At 45.4% G+C, this 25,886-nt stretch overlaps 1 protein-coding gene across 4 annotated transcripts in view; it reads left to right on the top strand.

Annotated features, from left to right (window-relative positions):
* LOC141265584 (thiopurine S-methyltransferase-like) overlaps positions 1–24,240 on the top strand; it is a 114,686-nt gene extending 90,446 nt beyond the window's left edge. For all 4 annotated transcript variants that reach the window (XM_073678836.1, XM_073678833.1, XM_073678837.1 and 1 more), the window contains exon 9: positions 23,942–24,240. In XM_073678836.1, the coding sequence (XP_073534937.1) occupies positions 23,942–24,063 (122 nt within the window). In that variant the 3' untranslated portion in view covers positions 24,064–24,240. The remainder of the gene's footprint in view (positions 1–23,941) is intronic.
* Positions 24,241–25,886: the final 1,646 nt, after the last annotated feature.

Raw genomic sequence — 25,886 nt, 5'->3', positions numbered from 1 at the left:
TGGCCGTCCTGGGCTCTGTGTTCCCTTCACACAGGCTTCTATAGCACAGAGCCTCCTGCTCTGCAGTCTGCAAAACCAAAGACTGACACACCCAAATCTTTGTTGTAGGTTTTAAACAGGAATCTGTGGCCATGAGCCACCTGTAAGACCCGAGTTGGAGGGAGTGGGCCGCCCCACTGCCATTCCTGTAGTACACTCCAAGAATAAAAGCCCATCCCGGGTTTTACCAAATCTGCCTTGGACAACTAGATTGACCAAGTCCAAACTTACTTTTATTCTGCACTGCAATCACAGCTATCTCTCATACCGTCCCTCGCATATGATTCCCTTCACTGCCTCACATATTTCCCCCCTCTGTTCAAACTTGTGGGGTTGAACACTTGTCACCATACAGGGTGCCCGTGACAGGGCATCTGTATTTCCCTGCGACTTCCCAGCCCGATGTTCTACCGAAAAACTAAAATTTTGTAGGGACAGGAACCATCTGGTGACCTGAGCATTCCTCTCCTTTGTGTCTCTCATCCAGACGAGGGGCAAATGGTCCATAACTAAGTAAAACTGTCGCCCGAGCAAATAATAGCATAAGGACTCCAAGCCTACTTAATTGCCAAGCACTCTTTCTCCACTACGCTATAATTTTTCTCTGCCGGGGTAAGTTTCCTGCTCAAGTAGGTGACCGGATGTTCTTCTCAGTTTACCTCTTGCGACAGTAAAGCATCTAGGCCTACCTCTGAGGCATCAGTTTGTACAATGAAGGTTTTCGTTGGGGCTGATGAGGACCTGCTGTCCACACAACGCCAACTTCATCTACTTGAGGGTTCCACTGAACCATTACCAACTTCTTACCTTTTAACAGATCGGTCAGGGGCGCCGTTCTCCCTGCAAAGTTAGGTATAAATTGTCAGTAGTACCCCACGATGCTGAGGAACGCTCAAACTTGTTTAGTACTCACAGGCTTGGGCCAGCTTTGAATGGCCTCGATCTTGTTTATGTGGGATTTGATAACCCCGGGCCACGACCAATCACGTACCCCAAGTACCGGGCTTCCTCAAGGCCTATCGCACATTTTTTTGGGTTCGCTGTCAGGCCCGCTACTCTGAGCAAATCCACTACTGCTTGTACCTGGTACAAGTGGGTCTGCCAATCAGTACTAAAGATAATAATATCATCCAAATATGCCGACGCGTACTTCTGATGGGGCTCCAAAACTATGTCCATCAGCCTCTGGAATGTAGCCGGGGCCCCATGTAACCCAAAAGGCAAGACAACATAGTGATAGAGGCCCTCCGGTGTTATAAAGGCGGTCTTCTCCTTCGTTGAATCTGTCAGAGGCACCTGCCAGTAACCCTTGGTCAGATCGAGCGTGGTGAAGTACTGGGCCTTCCCCAATCTCTCAATCAGCTCGTCCACCCGGGGCATTGGATAAAGGTCAAATTTTGATACCTCATTCAATTTTCGGAAGTCGTTACAAAACTGTAACGATCCGTCCGGCTTCGGAATCAGCACAATGGGGCTAGCCCACTCACTCCTGGATTCCTAGATTACCCCTAGTTTGAGCATTTGTTTTACTTCTGCTGCAATGACTTGCCTCCGGGCTTCGGGTACACTGTACAGTTTAATTCGCACCCTCATCCGAGGCTCGGTGACAATGTCATGTTGGATGACAGAAGTACGGCCTGACAGTTCAGAGAATATGTCCCCATTCTGCTGCACTAATTTCCGAGCCTCCCGCCACTGATGTTTAGTGAGTGTGTCACTTATTTTTACCTCTCCTCCGGCCTCCTCCCGGGCCGGTGTCTGTGGACCTTCCGATGATACGACCGGAGATGCCTCCGTAATCATACATTCCCGGTCTTTCCAGGCTTTAACCCCTTTTTGACATTTGTGGTAATAGTAAGTCATTGTGCCCTGGGCCTGTTGGGTCAGGGACGTACTATTACGCAGATTGTTTAATGCGGTCCCTGTCCCACGGCGATCGCATTAAATTTACGGCGCCATCTTACCTCAGGGTAGATGGTGCCGTCATCCCAGGGGCTGTCGTCGCCCCCCGCACCCACGATCGCTGTGATTGGCTGAACAGCCAATCACAGCATTTCTCACTGTTTCCGGCAATCAGATTGCCGGAAACAGTGATGTGCAGCCTCGGATCGGTGCTCCTAAGCCTAATGACGCCAGCCCTCTCCCCAAACCTCTCTGATCAGTGCGATCGCCGGTTACATCGATTGCACCGATCAGAGCACTACCGCGCGGTGAGAGGTCGGTCACGGGCCGTGACCGGCTTGTGACCTGCCTGTCACCGCCCATGACTCCCAGTGATGCTACCCAGGCCCCAGCCAGTTCTGATTGGAGCGATCTATGTCATCATCGAGCGCACCAATCAGAGTACCTGACCCAGAGGTGACCGGGTGGTGACCTTCCTGTGACCTGGCTGTCACCACCCTATCACCCCTCTGTGACCGCCCTGCAGATCCTCACACTTGTGAGGATTTCTACAGAGCGGTCACACAGTGATCTCCTCTGTGCTGGACCTTGTGGTGCCACAGAAGCACCTGGGACACCACAAGACCATTTCCTACCTGCTCCAGTCGCCGGTCTCCAACTCCTGCTCCGGTCCTCAGCTCCTGCTCTGGTCTCCAGCCTCGGTCCCGGACTCCTGCTCCCGGTCTCCAGCTCCCGGTCTCCAGCTCCGCTCCCGGTCTCCAGCTCCGCTCCCGGTCTCCAGCTCCGCTCCCGGTCTCCAGCTCCGCTCCCGGTCTTCTGCTCTGGTCCTGCTGCTAATTCTGGTCCAGAGCCTGCTGCTGAAAGAAGAACAGAGAAGACTTTGGTAAGTCCATCTCTGATCTCCCCTCATCCACCCCAATCCCCCTCTCCCCAATCTTTTTTTTTCACAAATAAATGCAAGTGATATCGAAGAAATTTTACCACTATCATGAAGTACAATATATCACAAAAAACAATCTCAGAATCGATGGGATCCGTTGAAGCGTTTCACAGTAATTACCTCATACAGTGGTCAGAATTGTAAAAATTGGCCCGGTCATTAACGTGCAAACCACCCTCGGGGGTAAAGGGGTTAAGCAAAGGTGGGGGAGGTATAATTTACCTCCCCCACCTTCTCCCGGACTTCATATGGCCCTTGCCACTTGGCCAAGAGCTTACTCTCTGCAGTTGGCACTAATACCAATACTCGATCCCCTTCTTTAAAGGACCTGACTGTGGACCTTTTATTATATGTGCAACTCTGCCCTGCCTGGGCATCCATTAGATGCTCTTTTACTATAAGCATGACTGCCGCGATCCAATCCTGCATATTTGCCACATGCTCAATTACACTTTTATGGGGAGTCGGCTGCTGTTCCCACGTCTCTTTGGCTACGTCCAGCAGACACCTGGGATGCCTGCCGTACAGTAGCTCAAAGGGTGAGAACCCCGTGGAAGTCTGTGGTACCTCACGGATGGCAAACATTAAATAGGGCAGTAACATGTCCCAATCCCTCCCATCCTTGGAAACCACCTTTTTTAGCATGGACTTGAGGGTTTTATTGAATCGGTCGACTAACCCGTCGGTCTGTGGATGGTACACCGACATGCGCAACTGTTTTATTTCAAGCACGTAGGTTACACACACAGTTCCTTAATCACTTTGGACATAAAAGGAGTCCCCTGATCTGTAAGGATCTCCTTTGGCGGCCCAAGGCGACAAAACATGGCAAACAGCTCCCGTGCAATAAGTTTAGCCGAGGTGTGGCGTAGCGGAATGGCTTCTGGGTAACTTGTTGCATAATCGACGACCACAAGTATGTGTTGGTGGCCACAAGCGGACTTTACAATGGACTCCACCAAATCCATTGCAATCCGTTCAAAAGGTACCTCTATAACCGGCAGAGGTACCAATGGGCTACGGAAGCTTGCGGTGGGTGTGGTTGACATTCCAGGCACAACTCACAATACTTCTTTACTTCAGCGTAAATCCCAGGCCAAAAGAACTGCTGCAAGATGCGCTCTTGCGACTTTTTAACCCCTAGATGCCCCCCCAGCAGGTGTGTGTGGGCCATCTCAAGTACTGCCCAACGGTGTGACTGTGGCACTACTAGTTGTTCCATGACCTCGTCCCAGATCTTGTCAACCCTATAGAGTAAATCTTGGTTGACCGCCATGCGTGGAAAGACAGTATCTGCACCCGGTTGCTGAGCCACCCCATTTATCTTTATTATTCTGTCTCGTGCCCGGGTCAGGGTAGGATCCTGTAGCTGAGTTGTCCCAAACGCTCCCCGGGACACTTCCAGCTCTGAGATTGATAGGGTCTCCTCAACCTTTTCTGCCAATACCTCTAGGGGAAACCTATCGGGTTCACACTCTGTCCCTAGGTTGGCGACCCCTATAGCAGGAATCCCTGACTCGAGATCTTCGGGTTACTCACTCGGACACACTTTTATTCTGGGAGGGTTAATCTTACTCTCCCACAAGGACCAAAACAGTGGCAAATCTCTTCCCAGCACAGTCCCGTAAGGAAGAGTCTTTACCACTCTGACTACATGTTTAACCTCTCCGCACGGAGTGGAAAAGGTAACCTCTGCTGTCGGATACTCGCGGAGTTCACCATGAATGCATATGACCCTCACTTTCTCCCCAGTGGGTTCTAACCCAGAGATCAATGACCCATGGACGAGGGTAACTAGGCTCCCTGAGTCCAAAAGAGCCTCCGCTCTATGTCCATTAACGCACACTTGGCACAGATGAAGTTCCCCTGTTGTTCCCCTTGGCATCACCAGAACCTAATAGCGGTGTCATGGGTGTGTCAGAGGTGACAGACAGTCATCCTGCAGTGGTTTGCAGGAGATCTCCACATTTGGCAATGCAGACAGCTGCCTAGATAGGAGACTGTCTTTAGGACCCAGCAACTGCCTCCCTCTGGCCTGGATGTATATATACTATATACCTGATCTCTCCAGGTGGGTTTCGCCGGTTTTTACTCATTTCTACTTGGAACTTGGCTGAAGCAGCATCATGTCCTCTCTGGACACTAGTCCAGATTAGGAGGTCACTTCTTCCCCCTTTCCCCTCTGTGTTACACTCACACCTGGCGTGACTCTGTGTTGCACTCACACCTGGCGTGACTCTGTGTTGCACTCACACCTGGCGTGACATTATAACCGGCCGAGCACGTTTTGGGGAAAAAAAAGAAAAAAAAATGACACAAGACTGACATTTTTTTTTTTTTTTTCTTTGTGTGTTTTTGGGCGTGCACCTTTTATTTAATTTTTTTACTCCCTTTAGTATGGGATCAGTTGCAGAGCTCGCAGAGCAGTTCCGCTGTCTGTCTCTGGAGGTAAATGACCTCCGCTGTAAGGTTCAGCAGCAGTATCAGCGGTTACAGGCTGCCAATGTGGGGGTCTCTGCTGGTAGGCCTGAACCCAAGGTTGCCCTTCCACACAGGATTTCAGGAGGTAGGGACAGGTTTTTTGTGTTTAAGGAGGCTTGCAAATTGTATTTCAAGCTTCGTCCCTACTCTTCCGGTAATGAGGAGCAACGGGTTGGCATTGTGATCCCTCTACTGCAGGGAGATCCTCAGTCGTGGCTGTAAGCTATGTCGCCTTCAGCAGGGGATTCTGTCAGTGGAAACATACAGTTCGGAAATTCCGTAGATGGGCAATGGATTCCAAATGGAATGACTCAGCCCTTAAAAGTCAATTTTGTGAGGGGCTAACGGAAAGGTTGAAAGATGCCTTGGCTGTATATGATACCCCTCAGTTCTTGGAAGCTGCCATGTCTTTGGCCATACATCTGGATAGGCGCCTTCGAGAGAGACTGGTGCGACCTCCTTCTCCGGGGCCTTCTTGTCGGGGTTGTGTACCTTTGCCAAGGGAGCCGTCTGTGGGTGAACCAGTACTACGGGAGGTGGAGGAACCTATGCGGTTAGGGGGTGTCTCTACATCATACATCTCCCAGGAGATTTGCAAGAAAAAAGGAGTATGTTTTTTTTGTGGGAAAAAGGGACACTTTGTTGGGACCTGCCCTTCAACTCCTAAACAAAAAGAGACTCGATTAACTCTCGGTAGTCTGGAGTTGGATAAACAAGGGGTGCATTTGTGGCCAAACTGCAGTTCCCGCTTTGTCGTGACTGCAGAGGTGGTGCTAGAGAGCAAAATCGAAAAAATTTCTGTGTTTGTTGACTGTGGAGCCGGGGTCAGAATGGTTGATGCTGAGTTTGTGAAAACTCATGGTCTCGCTTGCTGTGCTTTAGCTGAACCTATTTCCATCTTTGCCATTGACTCAGCGCCACTTGCACAGAAAGCATTTACTCAGATTGTACATAATGTGAAAATGAGGGTGGGGTCAGTTCATTGTGAAATCATTCCTTGCTATGCTTTGGAGAATCTCCCTACTCCGATTATTTTAGGTATCCCCTGGCTTGTTAAACATAATCCATTGGTGGATTGGCAAGCCGGGGAGATTATTGAATGGGGAGATTACATGAGAACTGTCTGAATGTTTCCATTTCTGCTGTGTCTGCGGAGATACTGCCTGTTTTTCTGTCTGGTTTTGAGGACGTTTTTTCTGAGAAGGGGTGTCAGGATTTGCCTCCTCATCGTGCTTATGACTGTCCTATTAACCTGACCCCCGGAGCTAAACTACCCAAGTCCAGACTGTATAATCTTTCGGGCCCTGAGAGACAAGCAATGAAGGATTTCATTGTGGAAAGTCTGGAGAAGGGACATATCAGGCCCTCATCTTCTCCCGTGGCGGCAGGGTTCTTCTTTGTGAAGAAAAAAGATGGCGGTCTACGTCCCTGTTTAGATTTCCAGGAATTAAATCAAATTACCATCCGTGATCCATACCCTCTTCCTCTGATTCCTGATTTGTTCACCCAGATTGTGGGAGCTAAGGTCTTCTCCAAGTTGGATTTTTAGGGGAGCCTACAATCTGGTTAGAATCAGAGAAGGGGACGAAAGGGAAGACAGCGTTCAATACCCCGGAAGGTCATTTTGAGAGTCTGGTTATGCCTTTTGGCATGACCAATTTCCCTTCGGTATTCCCGCATTTCATAAATGATATTTTTCATCATTTGGTGGGGAGGTTTGTGGTGGTCTATCTGGACGATATTTTAGTTTATTCACTTGATTTTGAGACCTATCGGGGGCATGTTAAGCAGGTGCTCCCGATATTAAGGGATAACAAACTCTATGCCAAACTAGAGAAATGTGTTTTCGCTGTTCAGGAGGTGCAGTTTTGGGGTACTTGTTGTCATCTTCAGGTTTTCGGATGGATCCGGAGAAGATCCGTGCAGTCCTTGACTGGGAACATCCTGAGAACCTGAAAGCCCTACAACGTTTTCTGGGCTTTACTAATTTTTACAGGAAATTCATCCAAAATTACTCTGTTGTAGTGAAACCCCTTACTGACATGACTAAGGGGTCTGATTTTTCCAAATGGTCGGAGGCTTCCCTCCAGGCTTTTTCTTCCTTAAAGAATCACTTTGCCACTGCACCTATACTCAGTCAACCCGATGTTTCTCAACCCTTTATTGTGGAGGTCGATGCCACGGATGTCGGGGTTGGGGCTGTGTTGTCTCAGGGTTCGCCCCCTAGTAATTGGCTTCCATGCGCGTTCTTTTTAAAAAATTGTCTTCGGCTGAAAGAAATTATGACGTGGGTAATAGAGAACTTTTGGCAATCAAATTGGCGTTCGAGGAATGTCGACACTGGTTGTAGGGGGCTGTCCATCCTATTACTGACCATAAGAACCTGTCATATCTCCAGTCAGCTAAACGTCTCAACCCTAGGCAAGCCAGATGGTCCCTGTATTTACTAGGTTCAATTTTGTTGTCACTTTTCATCCAGGGGTCAAAAACGTCAAGGCTGATTCTTTGTCCCGGAGTTTCCCTGGTGGTGGTGACCATGAGAACCCAGCCCCGATATTATAGTTATTTCGGCTCTTTTTCATGAACTGGAGGGGGAGGTGCTGGAGGCTCAGGGGGAAGCCCCTGCCTCCTGTCCTTCAGGAAAGTTATTTGTACCACCTGATCTGCGCCGTAAAGTAATCAAGGAACATTATAACTCTGTGCTTGCTGGGCATCCAGGTGGTAAGGCAACGGTCGACCTCCTCTCTCATCGTTTTTGGTGGCCGGAGTTGCATCGGGATGTAATTGAACACGTAGCTGCTTGTAGTATTTGCGCACCTTCTAAGGTTTCGTACGTCTGGTACTCTTCTTCCGCTACCTATCCCTAGCAGGCCATGGACACACTTGTCCATGGATTTTACTACTAACCTACCAGTTTCTGCATGCAAAACGGTGGTTTTGGTAGTAGTAGATAGGTTCAATAAAATGGTAAACTTCGTCGCTTTACCTGCACTTCCCAATGCTAAGACATTTGCCCAGGTGTTCAGAAATGAGATTGTGAGGCTTCATGGGGTTCCCTCTGATGTGGTGTCTGATCGTGGGACCCAGTTTGTTTCCAAGTTCTGGAAGGCATTCTGTTCTCGACTGGGGGTGCTGCTGTCCTTTTCCTCTGCCTTCCACCCTCAGTCGAATGTTCAGACCGAGCGTGTCAATCAGAACTTGGAGACATACCTCAGGTGTTTCGTCTCCGAAAATCAGGAGGATTGGGCATCCTACTTACTGCTGGCAGAATTTGCCATCAATAATCATCATCAAGAATCCACTCCACCATTCTTCAGTGCATATGGTTATCATCCACAGTTTGATACCTTCAGTGGGGATGGAGCTTCAGGAGTTCCTGAGGAGGAATGGTTTGCTTCGTCGCTCTCCTCAGTATGGCAGGGTGTTCTGTGTAATTTAAAGACCATGGGTGACAGGTATAAACGTATGGCTGACAGAAAACGCTTGCCAGGTCCGGACCTGAATGTGAATGACTTTGTGTGGTTGTCTACCAAGAATATAAGATTGAAAGTTCCTTCTTGGAAGCTGGGACCTAGGTTTATTGGTCCCTACAAAATGACCGTCGTCATTAACCCAGCAGCGTTTCGTCTCGAACTTCCTCGGGCCCTTAAGGTCCATAATGTGTTCCACAGGTCCTTACTCAAAAGGTACGTAGAACCTCTTGAGCCCTCACCTCTGCCACCGCCCCCAGTAATGGTTGATGGTAACCTGGAGTTTGAGATTTCAAGGATTGTAGATTCTTGTCTCCAACGTCGTTCTCTACATTACTTGGTGCACTGGAAAGGCTATGATCCAGAGAAGAGGATGTGGGTTTCAGCGTCAGAGGTAAACGTTCCCAGATTGGTTCGCTCTTTTCATACCTCTTTTCCTGAGAAACCTGGTCCTGAGTGTCTGGAGGACACTCTTAGAGGGGGGATACTGTCACGGGTGTGTCAGAGGTGACAGACAGTCGTCCTGCAGTGGTTTGCAGGAGATCTCCATGTTTGGCAATGCAGACAGCTGCCTAGATAGGAGGCTGTCTTTAGGACCCAACGACTGCCTCCCTCTGGCCTGGATGTATATATACCTGCTCTTTCCAGGTGGGCGTCGCCGGTTATACTAATTTCTACTTGGAACTAAACTGAAGCAGCATCATGTCCTCTCTGGAGTCTTGAGGCCGTGTGCCCTGTTGGAGTTCTTCTAGAGCTAAGTTGTAATTCCCCTGTGTTGTTTTCCCCTTTTGTCTTTAGAGTGCTAGCGGAGGTTGACTAGTGCTCATCTCCTTCCACCCCCAGCTATAGCCTTACGCCAGGGATAGTAGGGCGAGGCACATGATCGGCGACAGCTTTGCAGGCTGTATAGGGACGTTAGGGGAAGACAGGGTGACGCTAGTCCAGATTAGGAGGTCACCTCTTCCCCCTCTCCCTAGTGTCTGGGCTCCCTTTCCCCTCTGTGTTGCACTCACACCTGGCGTGACAAGCGGTGGCACCGCCAGTCCTCAAGACCGATTTAGGGGAAACTGGTCTCCTGCCACCCTCTCTCCGGGGTACTCCCTCAGTGTGGGCTTGGTTCTTACTGTCCCCAGCAGAGGGACGTGACCCTTTCCCAGTCTCCGGGATTTGCAGGGGCTGGCATGCCATTTGCATTGGGGCAGAGTCCCTTACAAAGTCCTGGGTGGCTGTGTACTGCTCAATCAGGCTAACCACCTGGTCGAGATTACCTGGGACCCCTTGCCCCACCCAACGCTTTATGGCTGCTGGCCGAGTTCGCACCAGCCGGTCCACCACTACCCTCTCTACCATTTGGGCTGGGCTCAAGGTCTCAGGCTGGAGCCACTTTTTGACCAACTGTAACAAATCATATGCCTGAGACCTAGCGGGTCGGGACTCTGCAAAGGACCACTGGTACACGCGTTGAGCTCGCACATAAGTGTTAACCCCAGTCGGACAAAGATCTCACCTTTCAGCTTCTAGTAGTCCTGGGCATCCTCCCAACTGAGGTCAAAGTAGGCCTTCTGAGCGTCGCCCATCAGAAACGGAGCCACCACTTCAGCCCACTGATCGGTTGGCAGGCACTCCCACTCCGCTGTGCTTTCGAAAACTGTGAGGAAGGCTTCCATGTCGTCCTCAGGACCCATCTTCCTCACCACTGCTCTTACTTTGTCCCGGGCCTCACATCAGATCGGGATTGGCGTTGAGGCCGTTTCTCGCAGTGCAGCAATCTGTTGCAGAATCAGTTCATTAGTCTTTTGCTACTGCTGGTACAGTAGCTGCTGCTGCTGATTGTGCTCCTGATCCCACTTCTGCTGTTGCCGCTGGGTGAGTACCAACTGCTTTAGTAGCTCCTCCATTTTGTCTGTTGGCCTGGGCTGCAAGGTGGCAGGCCTAATAACAGACATGCAGCTGGCGTTGGAGTATGCCTCAGTTCACACTGCCCGCATTCTCCACCATACTATAGTGCGGCGGTGTTCACACTGTGCAGTAATGAGGCAGTGACCCAAGGAAAGTCCAACTTAAACCGCTTTATTCAGCAAAAACTCACACAGTGAAGGCAGCTTTATCCTCCGAATCTCAGCCGGGTTGTCCACAATAGTCCATTCAACAACGACCGTTGCCGGGGGTGACTGCACCACTGTTTCACTCCAAGGTGTATCAGAAGCTTGGCCGTCCTGGGCTCTGTGTTCCTTTCACACAGGCCTCTATAGCACAGAGCCTCCTGCTCTGCATTCTGCAAAACCAAAGACTGACACATCCAAACCTTTGCTGTAGGTTTTAAACAGGAATCTGTGGCCATGAGCCACCTGTAAGACCCGGGCTGGAGGGAGTGGACCGCCCCACTGCCATTCCTGTAGTCCACTCCAAGAATAAAAGCCCATGCAGAATAAAAGCCCATGCTGGGTTTTACCAAATCTGCCTTGGACAACTAGTTTGACCAAGTCCAAACTTTCTTTTATTCTGCACTGCAATCACAGCTATCTCTGTGACTGCAATGCTCTCCAGCGGGTTTAATATGCCTCTATGCATATTCTAAGAGAAACATACCATCCCTCGCATTTGCTTCCCGTCACTGCCTCACACCACATAAAGCATTACATGTCAGATTTAAAACCTGGCTTACTCAGGAAGATAGAAACTGGCTGCGTCAGGAAAGGGTTAAAGGGGTTGCCCAAGATTAGAAAAATATGACTACTTTCTTCCAAATAAAGGCAAGTTGTATTCTCTGTCTGGTATTGCAGCTCTACTCTATTCAAGATAATTATTTCTAATATTTGAGGATTTTAAATTGATATATTAGATAGAATTGGAGTAAAGAAAATGTGATTCAAATATTCAAAGAGCGGTCAAAAAGTGAGCACAGAAACTATAGGCTTGTAAGTTTAACCTCCATTTTGGTGCACATCTACTAAGAGACGCTAATTTGGAATATCTCAATGAAAATAAACTTACAACTGTACTGATCTGTCTGAAGTTGTTCGCTCAAAAAGGCTACCCCAGAAAGACTTGGAATCAGCCATTCTGCTTAGAAAGTCATAGAGACACCCTGGTGTTCAACCACTAACCCCTTTACTGGGGTCTAGATTTAGAACAGGGGCCCCCGGATTGTGTCCACAAAATAGCTACTGGACGGAGGAGCAAGCTTGAGGCAAATATGCACTAGCTTGGTCAATAACAGAAAAAAACTGAAACGGAGATAAACTCAAGAAACATATCAGAGGAATAGCTGAGGTCAGGTACTAGGAGTTCAGTCAAGATGAAGTAAACCAATAATGAGGTCTAGGTCAGAAGAAATGACACAGTTGGTTGAAATCAGGGTCAGAAGCAGGGTGAAGATCAGGATAAGGTTGAACTTACACTAGTGTATAGCATCCCATGCGAGAGCATTGGATGCGATATGCTAATAACACTCCTGCGCTGCGAGTATGAGCTGAGTGTCCGTGCACTGTGCTGCAATTCTCTCGCATGAGAGAATCGCAGCACAGGTGCGGAGGAGACAGAAAAAGTAATTTCTCCATCTCCTCCATTGCCTGTCTGTGTATATCGGACTGCACTGGGATGACATACGAGTGTAGTCCGATGTTTCACATGCACCCATAGACTTGTATCAGCACCAGAAAATAATAACTGATCTGCACTGCCCTATAGTCTAACATTGGGCAGAGTGCTATCTGATAAAACATCAGATAGCACTGGGCTGTGTTAAGTGCTTGTGTGAGCGAGGCCTTATAGCAAGGATAGCACAAAAGTAGTAAAGAGGTAAACCACATACAATAACTGACAACACTCAGCTGGCTGGGCGTTTAAAAAGGATGTGGGTCTGCCATGTTGGTCACAGAATGAGATACTTGTCACACCTGCTGACCAGTAGAACAATAAGCTCAGGGGTGGGCTGGGCCAGGTGGCAGAGGGGCAATTGCCCCCCAGGCCGGTCCTCCAGCAGCGGTTTTGGGCCGCCTGACCGTCAGCCATCGCCTCGGTGGCAATACTGCCGCTACCACTCTCCTCTGTACGCGCCCTCCCATCAGGGCGCGCGGCCTGCTGGGAGAGCGCTCGGCCTGCTGGGAGGACATGTGCAGAAGAGAGTGGGGCCATATATACAGCACGGAGCACTATGCGGGGCTATATATATAGTACGGAGCACCATGCGGGCCATGTATACAGTACGGAGCACTATGCGGGGTCATATATACAGTACAGAGCACTGTGCGGGGTAGTGTATACAGTATGGAGCACTATGCGGGGCCGTGTACAGTACGGAGCACTATGCGGGGCCATATATACAGTACGGAGCACCATGTGGGGCCATATATACAGTATGGAGCACTATGCGAGGCCATATATACAGCACGGAGCACTATGCGGGGACATATATACAGTACAGAGCACCATGTGGGGCCATATATACAGTACGGAGCACCATGTGGGGCCATATATACAGTACAGAGCAATGCGAGGACATACAGTTATATGAAAAAGTTTGGGCACCCCTATTAATCTTAAGCTTAATGTTTTATAAAAATTGGTGTTTTTGCAACAGCTATTTCAGTTTGATATATGTAATAACTGTTGGACACAGTAATGTTTCTGCCTTGAAATGAGGTTTATGGTACTAACAGAAAATGTGCAATCTGCATTCAAACAAAATTTGACAGGTGCATATGGGCACCCTTATCATTTTCTTGTTTTAAATATTCCTACCTACTTTTTACTGACTTACTAAAGCACTTTTTTTGGTTTTGTAACCTCATTGAGCTTTGAACTTCATAGCCAGGTGTATGCAATCATGAGAAAAGCTACTTAAAGTGGCCACTTGCAAGTTGATCTCCTGTTTGAATCTCCTCTGAAGAGTGGCATCATGGGCTCCTCAAAACAACTGTCAAATGATCTGAAAACTAAGATTATTCAACATAGTTGTTCAGGGGAAGGATACAAAAAGCTGTCTCAGAGATTTAACCTGTCAGTTTCCACTGTGAGGAACATAGTAAGGAAATGGAAGAACACAGGGACAGTTCTTGCTAAGGCTAGAAGTGGCAGGCCAAGAAAAACATCAGAAAGGCAGAGAAGAAGAATGGTGAGATCAGTCAACGACAATCCTCAGACCACCTCCAGAGAGCTGCAGCATCAACTTGCTGCAGATGGTGTCACTGTGCATCGGTCAACTATACAACGCACTTTGCACAAGGAGAAGCTGTATGGGAGAGTGATGCGAAAGAAGCCGTTTCTGCAAGCACGCCACAAACAGAGTCGGCTGAGGTATGCAAAAGCACATTTGGAGAAGCCAATTTCTTTTTGGAAGAAGGTCCTGTGGACTGATGAAACCAAGATTGAGTTGTTTGGTCATACAAAAAGGCGTTATGCATGGCAGCAAAAAAACACAGCATTGCAAGAAAAACACTTGCTACCCACAGTAAAATTTGGTGGAGGTTCCATCATGCTTTGGTGCTGCGTGGCCAATGGCGGCACCGGGAATCTTGTTAAAATTGAGGGACGCATGGATTCCACTCAGTATCAGCAGATTCTTGACAATAATGTTCAAGAATCCGTGACAAAGTTGAAGTTACGCAGGGGAAGGATCTTTCAGCAAGACAATGATCCAAAGCAACGCTCCAAATCTACTCAGGCATTCATGCAGAGGAACAATTACAATGTTCTGGAATGGCCATCCCAGTCCCCAGACCTGAATATCATTGAACATCTGTGGGATCATTTGAAGAGGGCTGTCCATGCTCGGCGACCATCAAACTTAACTGAACTGGAATTGTTTTGTAAAGAGGAATGGTCAAAAATACCTTCATCCAGGATCCAGGAACTCATTAAAAGCTACAGGAAGCGACTAGAGGCTGTTATTTTTGCAAAAGGAGGATCTACTAAATATTAATGTCACTTTTCTGGTGAGGTGCCCATACTTATGCACCTGTCAAATTTTGTTTGAATGCAGATTGCACAATTTCTGTTAGTACAATAAACCTCATTTCAAGGCAGAAACATTACTGTGTCCAACAGTTATTACATATATCAAACTGAAATAGCTGTTGCAAAAACACCAATTTTTATAAAACAATAAGCTTAAGATTAATAGGGGTGCCCAAACTTTTTCATATAACTGTACAGTACAGACCAAAAGTTTGGGAAGGTGTGTCCAAACTTTTGGTCCATACTGTACAGTACGGAGCATTCATTATGCAAGGACATATATACAGCACGGAGCACTATGCGGGGCCATATATACAGCATGGAGCACTATGCGGGGCCATATATGCAGCACGGAGCACTATGAGGGGCCATATATACTGCACGGAGCACTATGAGGGGCCATATATACTGCACGGAGCACTATGAGGGGCCAAATATACAGTATGGAGCACTATGCGGGGCCCTGTATACAGTACGAAGCACTATGCGGGGCCTTGTATATAGTACGGAGCACTGTGCGGGGCCATTATTTTGTATGGAGGACTATGTGGGGCTCTGTATACTGTATGGAGGATTATGTGGGGCCATTATACTGTATGGAAGACTATGTGGGGCCATTATTCTGTATGGAGGACTATGTGGGCCCATTATTCTCTATAGAGGACTATGTGGGGCCCATTATACTGTAGGGAGGACTATGTGGGGCCCATTATTCTGTATGGAGGACTATGTGGGGCCATTATTCTGTATGGAGGACTATGTGGGTCCATTATTCTCTATAGAGGACTATGTGGGGCACATTATACTGTATGAAGGACTATGTGGGCCCATTATACTGGATGGAGGACTATGTGGGGCACATTATACTGTATGAAGGACTATGAGGGGCCCAGTATACTGTATGGAGGACTCATTGTGGCCATTATACTGTTTTTTCATAACATATTATAATATTCCACTTTAATTTTTAAATTAATCATTATATTTGATAAAGAAAAACTTCCTCAATTGTAGACACTTTTTTAATAAATATTAAGGTTGCTCCGTGACTTTGTCCAAGCTTTGAACTTTGGCCCTCTCTGTATTGAGTTTGACATCCCTGGCTTTAAATGGAACCTGTCACGTCCTAGCTACTATCTACACTGCCCCCATTGTTTTGTTAGTGAAGCAATGTGCATCACTAACAAGCTTTTTTGATTAAAATCGGTGGTAGTATAATGTTTTTATAACATTATATACACTTTGTCCTACCTAGACTGACAATAAAATATACAAAACTGAAGATAAAATTGATATTACATGAAAAAAGGTTAGGAAGCATTCTTGGATATGAGGCAAAAAATATAAAAGAAAAAAAAAGCCATTTCTCACCGTATTTTCCTGTCATTTTTAGCAGTAAATAAATAATTAAAAAAAAATGACAGTTATTGGCCCCTTCCCAGCCTTAAAATACCAGCCCTCAGCCACCCCAAAACTGGCACATCACATTAGACCTGGTGCGGTGGCAATTGGGGTAATGGGATTAGGGCAAGAGTGGGGAACCTTTTGTCTGCCAAGGGCGATTTGGATATTTAAACCATCGTTTGGGGGCTGTACAAATTGTGCGCTAACTCCACCCACAACGTAAGTCTTGACACTGGCACTGGTGTCAGGATGTAATCTTTCATTGCACACGCGTCAGAGTTCAGTAGTGAACGTTGCATGTGCATGTTCACAGAGCAATAAGAAATTAAAAGGCTGGTGGCCATCAATACACAACTGCCAGCCCAAGCACTGTAGTCCCCGAGAATCTGCACGGGGGCCAGAGAAAAGATCATCGCGGGCCGTAAATGGCCCGCGGGCCTGAGATTATCCACCCCTGGATTAGGGGTTGATGTCAGCAGCTGACGCTGACACCAAGCCCTGGGGTTAGTAATGGAGAGGTGTCAGTCAGACACACCCATTACTAACTCTAAGTAAAAATCAATAAACATACACACACGAAAGTCCTTTATTTTAGCAAAAACCAGACACCCTCTTTCACTAATTTATTTCCCACCAAAGAAAACACGCCGGTCTGTTGTAGTCTGATGGATCCGCCGTAATCCATATTGATGTCCTATGACAAGCCCTATCCAAAATTACAGCATATGAAGTCCGTTCAGAGAAAGGGGCTTCATAGGCAGGATCTTGCAGCGCTCCGCAATAGCCGGCAGTGTCTGTGACTGGCAGTGACCTCAGTGAATTGTGGTAGGTCGGCTCACTCAGCTACACACGGAGGTAGACACGGAACACTGTCTCTTTAAATTTCTTGTTGGTTTATTAAATGGTATAATCCAATATAGAGTTCATAAAAATAAACACGGCCCTTCTGGCATAATAGTAAAACAAAAGAAAATATCCAGTATAGTCTTTGTACCTGCCGGGGTCCGGCCACTCAGGGTTTAGCAAAACACATAGTTCAGCACAACACATGCAAGCTCCTCTCTGGAGCAAGCCTGTCCAGATACTGACCACACCTGAGCCAAAAGGCTAGGTTTTTATAGCCCAGACCACACTCTGAGGTAGAGATATGGAGAACAACCTCCTGCCCACTCTTTGGTTGTTCTCAGTCAAACATGCCCTTGTGCAATGGCTGATTAACCCTCTCTGCACCTACTATGCAGTATACCAGTGGTAGCTGAGACCCTGGAAAACACGACAAGTGCCTTCCGGTCCCCGATCACGTGATCGCCGTTATTCAATGAATAACGGGCAATCACGTAAAACAAAAAGTGTTCCCGATATTAAGATACTTTCTCTCTCTTCTGACATGATATACATTTCAGAGGAGAGATAAATGATGTCCCTAAGCCCCCCTCTATATCTCTGCCATCCCCCGGGCCCTCCTGCTCCATCCCTCGGGCCCTCATGCTCCATCCCTCGGCCCTCCGCTTCCTCTTCCTGAAAAAAAATGGCAATATCTGCTGGCTTGCACCCGACAACAGCAGGGAATTTTCCTATTGGTTCCTGACTTAATCACTGTGATAGACCCTATTTCAGTGATCAAAAGCCAATAAATACTAAATCATTCCCCCTGTGTCATCCCCTTATATTTATTTTTTTTTATTTTCTCATTTTTATTTCTTTTATTCTTTCCCGTTAGGGTTTGGCTTAGGGTTAGGGTTTGGCTTAGGGTTAAGGTTGGGCTTAGGGTTAAGGTTGAGTTTAGGGTTAGGATAGGGTTTAGTGTCGGGTTTAAGATTAGGGTTGGGCTTAGGTTTTTTTCGAAAGTTAAAAAAAACCTTGAGTTTGCATCGGGTGCTCGGGTATTTACCGAGTATCGGGGGTGCTCAATTGACATGCTGGAGTTCCCGCCTCGCATGTTTTGCTGCTGTTACACAGCCAAAAAAAACATGTGGAGATTACCTGTCATACTTGAGTAATGAGTACATGCACTCAACACTAATGACGACATATTCAATATGATGACCTCATGTTATCAAATTCTGTGTCATACCTGTGAGTTTAAAATGTTCACTATACCCCTGGATAAAATCCTTGAGGGGTGTATTTTCCAAAATGGGGTCACTTGTGGGGGGTTTCTGCTGTTTAGGCACCTTAGGGGCCCTGCAAATGTGACATGGCGTCCGCAATCTATTTCATCTAATTTGTGTTCCAAAATTCAAATGGTGCTTCCTCCGTTTCGAGCCCTGCAGTTTGTCCAAACAGAACTTTTTGACTACATGTTGGGTATCGCTGCGCTCGAAAGAAAGTGGATAACAAACTGTGGGGTCCACTTTTTGGTGTTACCTCTTGCAAAAGTGAGAAAAATTGGGGCTAAAGCAACATTTTAGAGGTAAAATTAAAATTTCTTTTTTTTTCATTCCACTTTGCATTAATTCCTGTGTAGCACGTGAAGGGTTAAAACATTTCCTGACAACAGTTTTGGAGTATTTGAGGGGTGCAGTTTTTAGAATGGTATCACTTTGGGGGAATTTCCAATATATAGGCCCCTCAAAGTCCATTGATATCTGAATAGATCCCTAAAGAAACAGGTTTTGTAAATTTGTTGAAAAAATTAGAAATTGCTGCTAAACTTTTAACCCCTCTAACATCCTAACAAAATAACATGAAGTCTGAAAAATAATTCAGATGTAAAGAAGACATATAGGAAATATTATTTATTAATTATTTTGTAAAGCATGACTACCTAGTTTAAATATATAAAGATTGAAAGTTTGAAAATTGTGATTGTTTTTTTTCAACATTTTTGCCAAAATTACAATATTTTCACAAATAAACGCAAGTCATATCGAACAAATGTTACCACTATTATGAAGTACAATATGTCACGAAAAAACCATCCCAGAATCAGTGGGATACATTAACGCGTCCGAGAGTTATTACCACATAAAGTGACACTGGTCAGAATTAAAAAATTTGGCCTGGTCATGAAGGTGAAAATTAGCTCGGTCACTAAGGGGTTAGACAAAGGACTTTTGTGTGTGTTTATTAATATTTATATAACTCATCTGCCGGTTAAGCAGATGAAAATGCTTATTGAATATTCACTTCTTCCCCTGCCCATCTCTCAGTACCGAAAGATGGGTGGGGGAAGCAATGAGTATTCATTTTATCCTCTGATTTCAGAGGTCAGTGGGCTGAGCAACGGGTCTCCGGGTCTTAGGTAGACCCAATGACGCGATGGAGCCGGCCAATCACAGTAATGCCAGTAGCCAACATGGCTACTGCATTACTGTGTATGGCAGGCCATCCCTGCATGTTGATTGGCTCTCTAACAGCCGCGAAACATGCGGGACAGTGACTCGAGTATTACACTCGAGCACCCCCAATACTCGACCGAGTAACGTAGCGTGCCTGAGCACCTTAGTGCTCAATCAAGTAATGATCAGTGCTGAGCACGCTCATCACTACCTATTACCTATAGTAGAATCGCAGTATAGATAGGCTTAGTAATAGGTCCAGTGTCCCTCCACCTCTTCCTGCTTGCTATGGGGGATGGTGCATTCCAGATGATTGACACTTTGGTCTGGAAGCACGTCTGACCTGCTGACCCAAACTGTGTGCTCTTCAAGGCTGATAGCATTGGTAGCTTTGCCTCTGTAACCATTGTAGAAGCACAAGGGCTTTGCAGCTGGCCAGATCCTGTGAACCAGCCAGCTTCAGTGCATATATAGAGTATAGCAGACAGCTTGCAAGCGCATGCTCCTTACCTAGGAAACCAGCCACCTCCGAGGTGTTCAGTAACATTGGTAACGAGCTATAAACTATAGCATTAAAAATTCCTCCGTTCTTGATAATAGAGAAGATTTTTAAAATGGGTCAATTACAAAATTGCTTATTTTTACAGGCATTTTTTTTATTCGTTAATAAAGATGAGACATCTTCTTTAGCTTAACGTTTTTTCTTTCTTTTGTTCAGCCTTACAAAATACAGTATGTTCTTACAAGATCGAGGCCTCCATTCTCGGTCTAGACCTAACACCTACCACGGTTGAATTGAAGGTGGTAAAACTGCTGTGCATTAAAAGCTAATAAAAGATAGAGGTTACTCCTAAGTTAACAATCATTTTCTGACTGGTTCAAATATTAACCCCTTTAAATCCCAAGACGAACTAATACGTATCTGTGCCCTGGACTTTAAGAGCCAGACCCATATTAGTACGTCATGGCGATTGCGCCCGCACACAATCTGTGCGATCGCCGCCGGGTGTCAGCTGATTGTCACAGCTGACACCCGGTGCTATGTGCTGGGAGCGGTCCCGCACCGCTCCCGGCACATTAACCCCCGCAATGCTGCGATCGAAGTCGATCTCAGCATTGCGGTGGCAAGGGGAGGTGTTCGCAATACTCACCTCCTCTACCCGCCTCCAGCGCTGTCTGTCGCGGCTTCCCGGATGTTGCCATGACGACCCGATGTCGTCATGACAACATCCGGGTAACCAGACAGCAGGAAGATATTTTGGTCATGCGCAGTGCATGACCAAACTATCTTCTCCCTGTGCAGAGCTGACAGCCTGCATAGCACAGGGATGGTGCTCCATTCCTGTGCTATGCAGGCGATCAGAATCAAAAAAGTGAAAGTCCCATAGTGGGACAAAGTATAAAAGTAAAAAAACTGTCAGAAAGTGAAAAAAAAAAATTAAAAAAATTGTAAAAATATTAAAAAAAAAATAATCCACCAAAAATAAAAATATAATGTACCCATCAATAAATATTATTATGAAAAAAACAATAGAAGTACACATATTTGGTATTGCCGCGTCCGGAACGACTTGACCTATAAAATTGTCCCACTAGTTAACCCCTTCAGTGAATACGGTAAAAAAAAAAAAAAAACGAAGCAAAAAACAATGCTTTATCATCATACCGCCAAACAAAAAATGAAATAACACTCGATCAAAAAGACGAATATAAATAAAAATGGTACCGCTGAAAACGTCATCTCGTCCCGGAAAAAAACAAGCCACCATACAGCTCCATCAGCCGAAAAATAAAAAAGTTATAGCTCTCAGAATAAATCGATGCAAGAAAATAATTTTTTCTATAAAATTGCTTTTATGTAAAAGCGCCAAAACATAGAAAAACGATATAAATGTGGTACCGCTGTAAACCTACTGACCCGAAGAATAAAGCTACCTTATCAATTTTACCACACGCGGAACAATAAAAAAAAAAACAATTCCTGAATTGTTGGTTTTTGTTTATTCTGCCTCCCAAACATCGGAATAGAAAGCGATCAAAAAATGTCACGTGCCTGAAAATGGCACCAATAAAAACATCAACTCATCCCGCAAAAACACAAGCAGTCACATGACTCTGTCGGCCAAAATATGGAAAAATTATAGCTCTCAAAATATGGCAATGCAAAAACTAGATTTTACAAAAAAATGCGTCTTTTAGTGTGTGACAGCTGTCAATCATAGAAACCCGATATGAATCTGGCATCGCTGTAATTACACCGACCCGAAGAATGAAGTCGTCTAATCACTTATACCGCACGAGGAACGGCGTAAAAAATAAACTCTTGGGCTAGGGTTAGGGTTGTGCTAGGGTTAGGGTTGTGCTAGGGTTGGGGTTAGGGTTTGGTTGGGGTTAGGGTTGGGGTTGGGGTTAGGGTTGGGGTTAGGGTTTGGTTGGGGTTGGGGTTAGGGTTGGGCTAGGGTTAGAGTTAGGGTCAGGGTTAGGGTTGGGGTTGGGGTTGGGCTAGGGTTAGGGTTGGGATTTTTTCAAAAGTGAAAAAAAAAAAAAAATGACATGCGGGCAGGGACTCGAGCATGTCACTTGAGCACCCGTGATACATAGTGCATACCTGAGTACCCGATGCAAACTCATGTAGCGAGCACTTGCGCTCAAGACTAATGACAGCTTATTCAATATGATGACCTAATGTTATCAAATTCTGTGTCGTACCTCTGGGTTCAAAATGTTCACTATACCCCTTGATAAAATCCTTGGGGTGTAGTTTCCAAAATGAGATCACTTGTGGGGGGTTTCCACTATTTAGGCACATCAGGGGCTCTCCAAACGTGACATGGCGTCCACTTTTGATTCCTGCCAATTTTGCGTTCAAAAAGTCACACAGTGCTCCTTCCCTTCTTAACTCTGCCGTGCGCCCAAACACTGTATTTTCCCCAATATGGGATATTGGCGTACTCAGGAGAAATTGGCCAAAAGTTTTTGGGGTCCATTTTCTCCTCTTACCCTTGTGAAAATAAAAAATTGGGGCTTAAACATCATTTTTGTGGAAAAAGTTAGGTTTTTTTATTTTCACGGCTCCATGTTATAAACTTCTGTAAAGGACTTGAGGGTTCAGGGTTCTCACCACACATCTAGATAAGTTCCCTGAGGAGTCTAGTTTCCAAAATGGTGTTACTTGTGGGGGGTTTACACTGTTTAGGCACACCAGAGGCACATCTGCTAATTATTCAAGCAGATTTTACATTCAAAAAGTCAAATGGTGCTCTTTCCCTTCCGAACCCTGACGTATGCCCAAGCTGTGGTTTTCCCCCACATATGGGGTATTTGCTTACTAAGGAGAAATTGCACAACAAATTGCATGGTGCAATTTCTCCTGTTACCCTTATGAAAATGCAAAATTGGGGGCTGAAAAACATTTTTGTGGGAAAAATGTGAAAATTTTATTTTTACGGCTCAATGTTACAAACTTCTGTGAAGCACCTGGGGGTTCAAGGTGCTCACCATACATCTAGATAAGTTCCCTGAGGGGTCTAGTTTCCAAAATGGTGTCACTTGTGGGGGGTTTCCACTGTTTAGGCACATCAGGGGCTCCCCAAATGCAACAAGGCGTCCGCTAATTATTCAAGTAAATTTTACATTCAAAAAGTCAAATGGCGCTCCTTCCCTTCCAAACCCTGCCATGCGCCCAAACATTGTTTTTTCCCCACATATGGGGTATCTGCATGCCCAGGGGAAATTGCACAACAAATTTTGGGATCCATTTTTTCCTGTTACCCCTGCAAAAATAAAAAAATTGGGTCTAAAGTAACATTTTTGTGAAAAAAATGAATGTTCATTTTTTTCTTCCACATTCCAAAAATTCCTGTGAAGCACCTGAAGGGTTAATAAACTTCTTGAATGTGGTTTTGAGCACCTTGAGGGGTGCAGTTTTTAGAATGGTGTCACTTTTGGGTATTTTCTGTTATAAAGACCCCTCAAAGTGACTTCAAATGTGATGTGATCCCTAAAAAAAATGGTTTTGTAAATTTTGTTGGAAAAATGAGAAATCGCTGGTCAACTTTTAACCCTTATGGCTCCCTAATAAAAAAACATTTTGGTTCCAAAATTGTGCTGATGTAAAGTAGACATGTGGGAAATGTTATTTATTAACTATTTTGTGTGACATATCTCTCTGATTTAAGGGCATAAAAATTCAAATGTTGAAAATTGCAAAGTTTTCAAAATTTTCACCAAATTTCCGTTTTTTTCACAAATAAACGCAAGTGATATCGAAGAAATTTTACCAGTATCATGAAGTACAATATGTCACAAAAAAACCAGTCTCAGAATCAGGGGGATCCGTTGAAGCGTTCCAGAGTAATTACCTCATAAAGTGACAGTGGTCAGAATTGTAAAAATTGGCCTGGTCATTAACGTGCAAACCACCTTGGGTTGTAAAGGGGTTCAATTCTGTATTTTCTTTTTTTCAGGTCCATCATATACTTTTAAGCATTTGAAGAAAATTGATGCCCTTGGTGACCTACAGAAACAATGGGGACTAGATATATATTTTGAAAACATTTACCTCATCATGCCAAAAATGCTGTCTTAATTAGCCACATCCCTTTTTAATTTTTTGGGGATTTGTTGGACGCACGCCTGCTTATTATGCTCCTAAGTTCTGATTTCCTAAGTTCTTGTTTTATATGTTGTTTATCACGTTGCCATTACCTAATTCCGTATGTATCTTATTTTTTTAATATCATTAAAATAAATTATATTTCTTTAATTTTGCCTGTTATTCATATTGTATTTATTTTATGAAGCGTCTAAGATTTACATAGAACCGTATAATATTTTCTTAACAAGTCTTCAAAAGATATGTCAAGAAGCTGAGTGTATATTCAGTTCCATTGGGCAACACAGACAGTAGAGCAGATCTTCCTACAGATGTAGCCCTCATTAAACCAACTGATTGCACCTCAAACCTAACTAGTCGCACCAAAAGAGGCTCTGGTTTTCTTAACGCGAAACACTGTCAATGAAATTATTTTAATTCATGTAACTCCCAGCGGATGGCAGTACAATAGCATAAGATGTAGAATAAGTAAGGCAGGCAACAAGAACATTGAGGACACTTGAAGGCAAAGTCGAGGATTGGTCACCTCAACAGGCTACATCTCAGCCTGTATGGGGTATAGAATTGTGACCATGGTCTTGTTTTGAAGCCAAGGGTACAATCTTAAAGGAAGTCCCAAGATTGTAAGTCCTGTTCTTGGCTAAGACTTGGAACTTCAGTCAAGAAGGAGCTGTCTGCATTTGCATCAGCAGCTTTCTTTCACAATTTGACTTCTAAGGCAGTTATCTCAGCCAATCTCAGAAATATCTTGGACTCTTGGCTAAATAGGACTGGGGTCACTGCTCTAGACCCCATAAGACTGAGATACAACTTGCTTAGGAGATTCTCCCCTGCGCACAGCTGCCTGTTATCATCCAGATCATATCTGACAGGCAATATAATTACCAAACCCCACTGCATATTATAAAATGGCATCCTGATGCCAGAGTGATCGTGCCTTGAATATGGAGCTTCTATCTATAAAAGTTCTCTGCCATCACTCTGAAACTGATTTTATAATAGTAAATTGCCTAATAAATAAATAAAAAATGTGTGGTCCCCCCCCCCCATTTTTTTTAACCAGCGGTAAACCAGACAGCTGAGAGCTGTTATGATCAGGATGGGAGGTCCATGGTTATTAGGCTCTTCCCAGCCCAAAAATACCAGTCCGCAGCTGCCCCAGAAGTGGTGCATCACATTAGATGCTCCATTTCTGTTGCTTCAACTTGGCTATTCCCAATTCCTTAGTTCTTTAGCAATCAAGGTAATGCTGAGCAGTGGGGGATTGGTGTCCGTTCTGAAGTATCAAAAAACACTGCTGGTTGACACCAAGCCCTGGTGGAAGTAATGGAGTGGTGTCTATCACACTCCCCCATTACTAACCCAGTAATAAAAAGGGAAAATACTTTATTGAAATAAACTCTCCCTAACACCTTCCCTTGTTCACCATTTTCTTAAAAATACTGATGCCATGTTGTCTGATGTAGTCCACCGAATCCAATGTAGTACACATACGGAAACCTGAAAACAACATACACAAAAAAGTCTCCTTTGTAAAAGAAAAAAAAGACTCCAAGACACCTTCCCCCTTTCACCAATTTTATAAAATACTGATCCAAGCCATCCGACGTAGTCCACCAAATGGAATGTAGTCCTATTAGGGAAACCTTTTAAAACACAAAAGAAAACGTTACTAATAGGAATGAAATTAAAGAAGCCCTCCCATGACCTTTTTTTCACTCTGAGGGCTCATACTCATCTGCGAGAAAAACAGACTAGTGCAATCCGATAAAAAATGGGATTGCACTCTGACTAGT

Source organism: Phyllobates terribilis, unplaced genomic scaffold (assembly GCF_046119375.1).
Source record: "Phyllobates terribilis strain yellow unplaced genomic scaffold, ASM4611937v1 Scaffold_4__5_contigs__length_816908805, whole genome shotgun sequence".
Taxonomy (NCBI): domain Eukaryota; kingdom Metazoa; phylum Chordata; class Amphibia; order Anura; family Dendrobatidae; genus Phyllobates; species Phyllobates terribilis.
Note: the sequence above shows the minus strand (reverse complement) of the source record. Positions and strands in the feature narration are given on the sequence as shown.